Source organism: Oryzias melastigma, linkage group LG16, assembly GCF_002922805.2.
Source record: "Oryzias melastigma strain HK-1 linkage group LG16, ASM292280v2, whole genome shotgun sequence".
Lineage (NCBI taxonomy): Eukaryota > Metazoa > Chordata > Actinopteri > Beloniformes > Adrianichthyidae > Oryzias > Oryzias melastigma.
In genome coordinates, this window is record NC_050527.1 from 24247203 (window position 1) to 24258554 (window position 11352).

At 38.8% G+C, this 11352-nt stretch overlaps 1 protein-coding gene across 5 annotated transcripts; it reads right to left on the bottom strand.

The window, feature by feature from the left end:
- Positions 1-1417: 1417 nt before the first annotated feature.
- Positions 1418-5426, bottom strand: etsrp (ETS1-related protein). Of its 5 annotated transcripts, none has more exons than XM_024258469.2 (8): positions 5092-5426; positions 4872-4953; positions 4003-4116; positions 3360-3434; positions 3119-3253; positions 2806-3039; positions 2607-2725; positions 1418-2036 (listed from the first exon to the last, which is right to left on the bottom strand). In XM_024258469.2, exons 2-8 carry the CDS (start codon positions 4951-4953, stop codon positions 1755-1757), a joined length of 1041 nt encoding a protein of 346 aa, XP_024114237.1. In that variant the 5' UTR covers positions 5092-5426; the 3' UTR covers positions 1418-1754. The 5 variants fall into 5 exon arrangements, with proteins under 5 accessions (XP_024114237.1, XP_024114238.1, XP_036071959.1 ...); XM_024258470.2 differs by having other exon boundaries at positions 3119-3256; positions 4003-4083; positions 5092-5424; XM_024258468.2 differs by having other exon boundaries at positions 1419-2036; positions 3119-3256; positions 5092-5423.
- Positions 5427-11352: the final 5926 nt, after the last annotated feature.

Sequence of the window (11352 nt, forward strand, 5' to 3'; positions counted from 1 at the left end):
ACAGCACCTTTTACTGGATTGTTGGAGCATTAGGGAAGACATATACAAGAGTTTGGGGAAGTAAAACTTACATTGTTTCAACATAATCAAATAAAAAAAGTGAGTGGATAGTATTTTATGTTTATTGCTGCTCCTGCCCACTTCCTGTGCTTCCTGCTGGAGGAGTTCACAGCTGCACCATATCAGTTCATTTAATTGTTTGCCTATTTAAGATCCCTTGGTTCATCTCTCTCTCTGTGTTGGAGCATTTTGCATGTTTCAAGGGTTTCTTCTTCATGTTACTCAATTGTTTTTCTTAACCTGCTTTCACTTTTTCCCCCCCATCAAGGATGGTGATTTCTTTGTTAAATGGCATTAAATAAGTTCCGACTTTTCCTTCCGAGTCCAAGCCTTCTCTGCATTTGGGTTCTTGAACTCTAGTCGTAACAGCAGGTGAAGTTTTATAGATTGCTTGTATGTCTTGCAAGATAATAAAGTGTAAATTAAACAAACAGGAATGAATGTCTAATCCATTCACATTTTAGTTTTGTAAACTTCATGTCACTGGTGCTTTACCACATGAAAATCATATAAATGGAGCATTATTACAACATTATACCACACTGTATGATCACATCTTTGAAACATTCAAAGTGTTCCCACATTGTGGACTGTGATGATGGCCAATTCAGTTTTTTGGTGCCATCGCATGTGTGTTGCCCGTGATGATCATTTTTACGTTACAGTAAAATAAACCATTTCAAATGGTATTTTCTAGAAACTATTATCAACCATTTTATAGGATTATTTAATGGTATAGGTTGAGTTGACCTGTCTAGGGACTAAAGATGATCATTATTCTGAAAGGGTATTCCTTACATATTTCAGGGTTCTCGCTGGGTCTTAGAAACATTAAATTTTTGAATTTGAAAATAATACCTTGAAAAATCTTGAATTTTGAAATCAGAATCTTAAAAATCGTGACACTTCTCAGTTGTACATTTCAGGTCAAAACTGTAATTTTTGGATCACAATTATTTATGATCAAACAACGTAAAGAAACAGCAGGAGAACCGATTGTTTTGCATCAATGTGCTGAATGCAAACCAATGGTTTGAGGAGAAAAAAAAAGAGCACTAAAGCATCTTGGCACATGCTACAACCAAGATAAAAAGCTACAGTGTGGATCATAAAATAGGAATACATGTCAAATAGACAGAAATTACTGTAGCCTTAATTTTTGACATGCATGGTCAAAAAACAATAATAAATTTAACTTGACGAAACCTTTAGAAACAAATGTAAATGTTATGCTAATATCTGCTGTAGCTGTGTGAAATAAATAAACTACTAATAAACAAAATAAAACTCAAAACTATCACCAGTATGGGAAAAAAATCCACTTTATCAAAAAATACACTTCCATGCATTTTTGTTTATATACAGTTTATTTACACAAAACAATAAACGAACATATTTCAATGAAAGAACCTCAAACCATTTTTCTCATTATCACAGGAGGTAGATATGAGTTTTGCATCAATAATAATTATCTGAAGTGTTTATCTAAACATCCTACATGAAAAATGTGTCTGCAAATGCAGCAGAGAGAGTCCATCTGTAGTGCTTCAAAGTCCGGTTTCTGAGGTGAAAAAAAATCCCTGTTGTGGTATTATTTTAGGAATTTGTGTAATGAATATGTGTATTATTTTTTACTTTATTTTTCTCCCAAGATCACAAAAATTCTGTGTCCACCCTCCAGTTCAAAGGACGAGTCACTCACTCCTCCACACTTGAGCCGTCGGCTCCGACCCGGCTGCCGAGCTCCCGGAACACTGCCAAGACTCCATGTTGGTGGGTAAGACGTTCAGACTGCTCAAGACCTCCTCCGCCGTCTTTCCCAGCATGCCCTGCATGTCACAGACAAAGCGGTAGACGTAGCGCTTGCCTGCAGTCTTGTGGATGATATTCTTGTGGTAGTAGTAGCGCAGGCCGCGGCTCAGCTTCTCGTAGTTCATCTTGGGTTTGTTCTTGCACTGACCCCAGCGCTTGGCCACCTGTGATTCAAGGAAACAGCACGAAGTTGATGAACTTTTGGATTTGGTCTCAAAACACAAAAATAATGGAGAAATGTTGAAAAGTGTTATCATCCAATACTTCATTCACACTATCATTGATTTATTTGTTTGGCCCAAAATACATCTGTGGCCTTTTTTTTGTCTCAGTTAAAAGCGTGAAGCAGGGTCATATCTGACACTTTATAAACACTTGTGTAGTAATAAAGGCAACATGCAACACAGATTTCTCCCAAATGAGTCTGGTTATTTGCTCATTTGCTTCTCATGTCATTTGAGAATAAAAAAAAAAAAAATATATGTTTTAAAAACATAAACTTGTTCTTTTGCAATCTTGCAGCTAACTTATAGTCTTTCCACAAAGACTTCTGTATTCTAAGCTTTAATAAGTTTGGAACATTTGTTAAGCGTTAACCCCCCTGTGTGCTTTTTTTAATTTTTAAAATAAAAACATAATCATCCTTCAGGTGTAAAGGTTTAGGTTCTGGGCTGCAACATGTTCCTGAACATGAAGTGAAAACACACCAGAAGTTCCAGCAGACCCTTCCTCACCTCTGTGGGATCAGACATTTTAAACTCCCAGCCATCTCCTGTCCAAGAGATGAAGGTGCGACAAGCTGAGTCCAGAAGAAGTTCTAGTAGAAACTGCCACAACTGGATGGGACCAGAACCTGAGCCGACCACACACACATTAGCGATAGGAACTGTATGTTGAGCAGTAATGTTTCCATGATCTAAGGCTGATTCTGACCTGGATATGCCGACATTCCTGTCATCTGACCCTCCCTGTCAGGCCTCTGGGGAGGTGTGCCTTTCCGTTTAGCCACACGGGGGCAGTGCTGCTCTGGCACTTGAGGGTTGGCGGTGCAGGAGACAGGGGGAGGCTGAGGTAGCGGAGCAGGGACCCATGGAGACTGATACTCAAACCAGAAGGATGACGACTGCCTCTGTGAGTCTGAGTCAAAGTAGCTCTGATCTGCCTCACCTGTGACACAAAAACATTAAAGGTCACTCAATGTCATGCAGACAAGCCGCTGGTTAAAGGTTTGAGGGAGGGGCTGTACATTGCAGCACGTTGGATGGCTGTCCTGTGAGGAAAGGGCTGTGGCTGGCCTCCACTGCGGGACTGAACTGTCCGTCCTGCGACACTAGGCTCTGGTATGAGGGCGGAGCCTCCTGGTATCCAGCCTGCGACTGGTCTGCTGTCAGATGAGAGGTCCACGTGAGTACAAGTGTGAAAGCAAATGAAGATAAAATCACATTTGGGAGGGTGGGAAAGCTGATTTGAATACCACAAGAGCTCACCTTGAGGATATGACGCCCACCAGCTTAAATCCTTATAAGAGTCCAGGTTGAAGAGAGCAGCATCACTGCTACTTCCTAGCAAAATTAATAAAATAGTTATAGGATGCTTAAAGACTTATGTTAAAGTCCCACTCCAATCATCTTTTGATCAATTGTAAAAGCGTTCCCATTGCTCTTTTATTTATAATTATGTCATTTTTAGCCCAAATCATTAAACCTGTATCATTTCCTTGGACTTAGTTTCTGCAGAGCGGCAGGAGTTCATTAGAAATCCCAAAGACTGTTGGTGCAGGAAGCCTCTGCTGACATGAGCTCATCCCCGACCTAACATTACCGGTGCAGCAAAAATTCCAGGTCAGACGACGAAAATAAAGATGCATCTAGTCGTCTACAAGCGGCTGCATCAAAATAAAGAGAGCAGGGAGCTTGTGGCTTGCCGTAGTGGCTTCTACCTCACACTTACAAGCTTTTTCCAACAGTATTTTTTCCATCTGCTCCTGATTCACAACAGTTTGAACAAATAAATCCTCAGAACGGCAATTTTAATATTAGTTTTCTTAATCATCCATCACAAGAAAAATGCCACATTTTCATTGCAGTGAATCTTTAAGGAAAAATTTTGGAAAACCTATGGGAGGTTTACCTTTGGTTTCATAAAGGTGGGCCGTCTTTGGAGGTTCCTGGTAGCTGCTGTCTGCTGGGAATTGCTGCAGAGCTTTATTGTCTAATAGAAAAGACAGGTCTTCACCAGGATAGTCTGGGGGTTAAGCATAATGCAGACAGGTGGAGTCAGTAAAGGGAGGGGCAGCCAGATGTTTACTGAAGACACCACCACAAAAAAGTCTACTTTGATTTGATGCAGTAAGATTTTAAAAGGCTTTCACTTTGGAGCGTTTGAGGAAAAGTGGAGACTTGTTAAATGTCCCTTCTTGTGCAAAAATAGGTAAAAGCAGTGGTGTTCTTAAGCAAAAATCACTGGTTTGGTGCCTCAAGCAGGAGGTTAGTTGACCATTTGTGAGTGATGGAACAGATTATGTCCTGATGATGGCTGCATGGAAGAGCACTTCTGCTCTGTGGATGGATGCAATGGAGGAAGCAGGCAGGGAGGGAGAGGAAAAGGCGGGAGGAAACTCCACCGGAGGGAGTGTGACAGGGTAGTGATGGAGGAATGGGGAGGGGAACGCTAAATCTGTTGGAGAAGGAAGTCTGGAGGAAAGGATTAGAAAAGACAGGGAAGCAAGGGAAACGTGGAGCATGTCTTTAACCTGACCACCCAGTTTCTGGGTCCCCCCCACTTCCAAACATCATCACAGCCAGCACCACCCAGCCGGTCTGCGGTGACTGCCTCTGGAGTCAAGGTCTGTCTGAGAAAGCTCTGACAGATGTGATGATGCTGCCTGCACAAATATTTCCTCTGTCCTTCACATCCAGAGGAAACAGGCCTAACAAACACTCCTGCTGAGCCTCAACTCCATGACCAGCACACACAGTTCCGACAGCCCCTGAACTCACCATAAGATGTGAAGTCGAAGCCGGCCGGGACCTCCTGCGTCCTGAAGTCCTCCGTGCAGAATCCGTTACGGCAAATCTCCATCTGAGGCCACAGTCACGTGATTAACCGTTTTAAAGACACGATGTAACACAAGAGGAAACGCGATCACGAAGTTTATGTCCGAAAATCTCCACTTTTTTCCAGCTTCACCGATAATGTAGCATCTTCAAAGCTCCTCACCTCTGATGTCGGAACTTTTCGGTCGGGTTCGTGTCCGAGAAATGTCCGACAGCACGCGGCTCCTGCTCGGCCGCACCACAGCGCTCCGCTGCGCTCTGGCCCCGGGCCCTTATAAGCCTGGCCGGCTGTGGGGGGCGTGGCGCTGACCTGCGGGTGAGTCGTGACCCCCCCACCACCACCACCACCTCCCCGCCCTGGAGCAGTGACCAAACACGGGCTCTTTCATTCATAAACCACTCACCGGGAAAGGATGGGAAGTGTGGGACAAACGGGATCAGACATAAACTCAGAGTTTGAATCATTCCGGAATTCAGTCAAAGGTTTAGAAAAAAACATCACATCAAATGAAAGAAAGACAAATAGGAAAAAAGAAACAAAAGTTTAAGAAGAAATAGTAAAGCATGATGTATTAATTAAAATGTCAAGAGATGATCTGTAAAGGGTGCATGATTAATCAATTGGTCGATTCTCCCAGGCAAATCGATCTGTCTGTGGTAAGTTGTTAATCCAAATCGACTTAAAACAAAGTATGTTTCAAACTGAAATAAAATACCATTCACACTGAGATGTTGTAGATTTATTTCACTATAATGTAAAAACAACCATCACTTCATACAGCATGTGATCGGATACAGTCCAGTAGCCTATGTGGAAACACTTTGAATTTAGAAAAGTGACCGTAAATGTGAAAGGATTTGACTTTAATTCTTGTTCACTTAATATGTATAAACATATTTCATCTACACTTGATTATCCTCCAAGAAAGACAAGGAATCTGGAAAATTTCACCTGCAGTGTTCAGTAGCCTATTGGGAATGTATCTCTTAGTCCGTCACTGGAGGAATTGTTGGCTAAAGACTTGATCAATTTTAGATCAGAGAATTATATCGTTCAAAATAAAGAAACTGTGAATTATGTCGGTATAACCTCAATTTATGATATGAATCCAATCGTTGGTAAAATGAATGGTTTGCGTACAGAACCAGAGGAAATTACTGGAATTTGGGGAGAAACCTGCACTGCCTTCAGAAGTGATGTTTACAATTGACTGGCATTGGTTGCCATTTATCTATTTAGAAAGGGGCATTGCATATTAATAAACATTAAAAACAAAGACATTTTCCAAATGTATATACTAATTTCAATCAGGGAGGTTGATGTTAAAGACAAAGAAGAGATTTTAAGAAACCAAACACAAGAACATAAAACACAGATAAAAGACAATACAAATACACATAATCATAAAAAGTCTGTTTGTTTTGATTTGTTTTACTTTGAAGGGATATGTTGTCAGTACATTGTTTTATGAATGGAACGTCATCCTTTTTACTTAACATGTACGCAAGTGTTCTTTATTATTTGTTCTAAGTTGATCCTATAAAGCATCAAATGAAGACAAATGGTTGGAGTCCATAAAAAATCTGAATAACAGAGACAAACTTTCTTTATGATAAAGAAAACTTCTTCTGTCAGGGACAAAAATAGGTTAAGGCTTGTGTTTTTCAAGATTCCAAGTCAATCATAAGTTTATTTTAAAAATAAGTGGGAGTAAAAGAATTGAAATCATTGCAGGAGTTTTAACTGATTTTGACATGAAGATAGAAAGAAAGAGGTATTTGTTATAAATCCTCAACTATTAAAGTCTAACAAAACCCATGAGCTTCTTATTCCGAAATTGTTCCAATCCCAAATTTGTCCTTTCTCAGACAAAGCTGCTATAAGTTTGGTTATAATGTTCTCTAGTCATCTGGGGTAATGTAGCTGTGAAGCAAACTCTCCTCCTCCTTCTGCATTTTAAAGATAGTTCTATATTAATCTGCTGCCTTAAACACGTTTAAAAAGTAATTAAAATTAGACAAAAGCTAAACATGTGAATACAAAGCTTATCTTAAATATCTTATGACCACCAAATAGAAAAATAACAATAATAACTTGTAACAAGATGTTATCATTAAATGTCAAATAAGGACATTTTTGTTTGGATCTATTAAAATCATAGTTGTATATTTTTAAGGGGACAAAAAAATTTGATTACTGATTTATTGTACTAATTATTTTTCAACATTTTGCTAAAACAAATTTGAGATTTTTTTATTTTTTAACCAAAGAGTAAACAAAAGAAATAGACATTATCCGCTGCAGATATTTGTTTTCACCTGCTTAAGGATAAGGGTTTAATTTCATTTCATATTTTAAGCTTAGTGTTTTTTAAAACAATTTAATGTAATTTTGCGCCTCAATTGTTTGAATTAACAGCCCAGTCTCAGTATTGCGCATCATATGCACGCAAAAAGCGTGTTTGGCGTATATTATACACGGTATTTCAGAGTGCAAAGTCGTGGAATATGTACGCATTTTACTGAGAGTGTGTTGGAATTAACAACAATATGATTCTTTTTATTTCTAAATCATCAAATATAAAGTTTCCTTAAGATAATGAATGAATCAGTAGATCTTAAACAGTCTCATCAGTCATCAGACGCGTGCGCAATGGAGCGGCCCGAGGCTGAATGACTCCAGCAGATTTCACATCACTGATTAACAGGCGCAGGGAGGCTAACTTCTAATGAGGGGAGGACTTCAGCAAACCTCTGAACAATGGTCCGTAAAAACCCGCAGAGCTGAAGAAAGTCTGAAATCACAGCGTGAGTGTCTGCAGCAGATAAGGCCGAGCCCGGAGTCTTGGATAAACAAACACACTGCAGTGGCACGCGCGCGCGCACACATACACACAACGCGCGAGCGCACCATCTGGAAAAGTGAGGCCTGGCTAAAATCGTGCGCAGACTTGGAGTCGTGATTCGGGGGCCCAACCTGGAGACAGAGTTACAAAACAAGTGATTAACGGGGGCGCGTGAGCCAGAGCCCCTTATTGGAGAGGTCAGCTACACGGGCAACACCTCTGATGGGGCAGCGTGCGCGCGGATCTGGGCAAAAGACAAAACGCGACCAGAATACTCACCCTCTAAAAACAGCAGCAATCAAAACACCAAGCAATCAAATTGGCCAGAGTACCCGCCTCACCTGCAGCTCAAGTGTTACACTGAAATCAGCTGAGCGGGAGGATTCACGTAAGACCCCAGGAAGCACCTGCTGACGTCAAACATCTTCCATTTATAAAGATGAAACCACAAAAAAATGTTGATTTCAAATCAGCTTTTCCACCTATAATCTGATATATGTAGCCACAAAATGGCCTAATGTGGGTTTCCCTGTCCAAGTCCATAGCCCGAAAGAAAATACAGGGTTTTGTCAGGAAAGGACATCCCTACCATGATAACTTTATCAAAGCATGGTTCTCAAACTTGGGGCCACTCTATCTGAGGCTGGGCTGTATGGGGTTCCATTTGTGCCAAAAATATGTTTTTGCGTCCACTATCTATGACTTTGGTCCATTGTCTATGTCTTTTGAACAAGTTTATTGAGCATTTATTCATATGTACCACTAATTTCTTCTGCATGTCCTGTGAAACAACAAACTAACTATGTTAGTAACTGTTGCCAAGGACTTTTGATGACCTTATCCAGGGACAATAGTAAATGAAAAGTTTTAAGCATAAAGCAAGCTGAAACATCACAAAGCAAATACAAAGCTATCATCAAAGAATTGTGGACATGCAGAAGATATTATTAGACATTGAACTTCAATATTTAGGCAGGGGCCACAAAATATTACATCGGGGGCTGCAAATGGAGGGCAGGCTGTCAGTTTTAGACCCCCGACCTAAAGGCTCCTGTAATCGGAATGACGTCACTTAAAGTTTTATCAGAACTTTCTTTGAACTTGTTTTTGCTGTGAATTTAATAGCTGTTGCCCTTAAAAATTTAGTAAAGGCAAAACAGTTTGAGATTCAAACTAAACAAAAACATGAAATGATTGTGTTTAAAGTCAAAATATCCTAAACGCTTAAAGAGGTGTCAAAGAATATTTGATGTTCACTTCAAATTTGTTTTCTTTAACTCTTGATCTAAAGGGAAAAAAGTAGCTTTGAATAAATTTTCTGATGTTTGAACTTAGGATTTTTTTTTTATTCTTTTGTGCAAAATTAAAAAAAAAACGACTAACTATAAATAAATCAAAAGTGATGAAGACGATGAAAATGAAAGATGAAAACACTTCAATTTTCTTTCATTTTTTTCTCCAATTTATCGAGTTCAACAATCCAATTTTGTTTTATTTATACACATTTATAGTCAGTTTTAGGTTAAAAACAGGTATATTTGCTCTTTAAACTGAGTCTGAAATGAAGCCGTCATACGCTGCCTCATCAGACGGCAGCTGGAGGCCTTCATCATCACCATCAAGAGCTGGAATTTTTCCTCAGCTTTTGGAAAAATACCAAAATATCCTGTTAACAAAAACAGAAATGACCTGCACCTTTAGAGAGTTTTTTAATCCAACAGCCATTTTGTTCTCATTTTCCTGTTACAGAGAAACACGTCCTACATCTCACTTCAAACGAGATTCCCACATTACAAAGCCACACCTACAGTATGAATCTGGAGTTTTCCCTTAAAAAAAGCTAAAATGAAACTTTCAGTCTTATTTTTAACCCAGACCTCATCTTAACCCTTTAAGTTATGTTTGATTTCCTGCGACTGACCTTTACTGATGAGCATCTTCAACCAGAAGACTAAAAATACTTTTGGGTGTGTTCCATTGTTCCTTGTTGTTGCTGGAATCACGACTCTAACAAGAAAACAACTTTTACTAAACCCCATTTTGCTACTTTTATATATATATATAAATGTTTTAAAAATATGTCACAATGTTTGTGAATGGAACAAATCAACTCAAAACCTGCACAGATGAACATGAAGCTTGTTGGACTCAAGAAATCCACTAGACTGTATTTTTGTTTAAACTGTTTTCACACTGCACTCTCGAGAGAGAACCAGACCATGAGGATACTGGTCTTGGGGATTCAGGGCTGACATTACATTAGCTCTGCACCTAAAATCTATTTCCTTCTGGATTATTAAAGTCAATCTGGAGTTTTTTTGTTTGTTTATTTATTTTTGGTAGCAATTATATACAACAGACTTAAAATAAAAATAAATAAATAAAACAACAGCCAAATATAACCCATGGGTTCTAATGAGCTTGTAGATTCACAATAAATATACGAGTGTTTTCTGACATTTATTTACTCCTCTTCAGATTCACATTTAATCTGAAAAAAATCACAAGGATTTCATCACTTCCTCTCTGATTCACTCATTTCTGCAGTCAAAACCACATCAGTTCACCTTCAGGAGGTCCGGACCGAGTCTGTTAAATTTAATATCTGCTTAATTCAGATAATTGAATAAAATGTTGGTAAAAGTTTTAGTTGACTTTGAGAGTGGTGTATTATTTTTGATTCATACAATTTTTATTTTAGATTTCTAAAATCACATTGTGATATTGAAATTGATGGTAAAAGTAGAAAACGAAGATGATGGAGCACCGAAGTCCTACTTGTATAAAAATGTCGTGTTTTTGACTTCTATTTTAAATTGAAGCAAATCGGCTGCAAGAGAAGGATTTTAATTGACAAAGAATATAATTTATTTTGAAAGGAACATGTGCTTATTTACATAAAATATAGGCTATAACTTTGTTTTAATTCAGTTATTCTAAATACTTTAAAACTATATTTTATAAATGAATGGATAAATGACACATAAACATAAAGTGTATTTTCTAAACCGTGAACTTCATAAGAAACGGGTCTAAATGGTTCAGTTAGCGTTAAAGGTTGCAGACCCTTCTGGTGTTGACATTTTAAGGCCCTTTCTATTCCTTGATGTTTCCCATTTTCTTTTTTCTTGTGGTAAATTTGCGGCATTGCAGATGAACGCAGCAACTTTTTTTTCAAATTTCTGCTCAGCCAATCAGCGTTGTATGTTGCAAAGTGATTTGTCAGCATCATTTCGGTCGTGACAGCCAGTCCACATGTTGCAACTTTAACAATAACAACAGCGCTGATTATGAGAGGGTCTGCACGCTTTCGTTTTGAAGATGCAAGTACAAAAAATGAGGCATTCTGATTTTGGAGTGCAGTTCTTCCACAAGTCACAAACTGCTTTTTTATCCAACAGTTATAAATTCACAAACAGGCGTGCTTTAAGTGTATTTTTGAAAATCTTATAAAAAATGTCATTTTTCATGTCGAGATTGTGATTCAAAGGAGCATTTCTGTGCGCGCAGGAAGCGATGGTTTCACGAGAAGCAGCTTCGAACGAAATGACTTCACTTCCCAATTTGAAAAGTGCGAA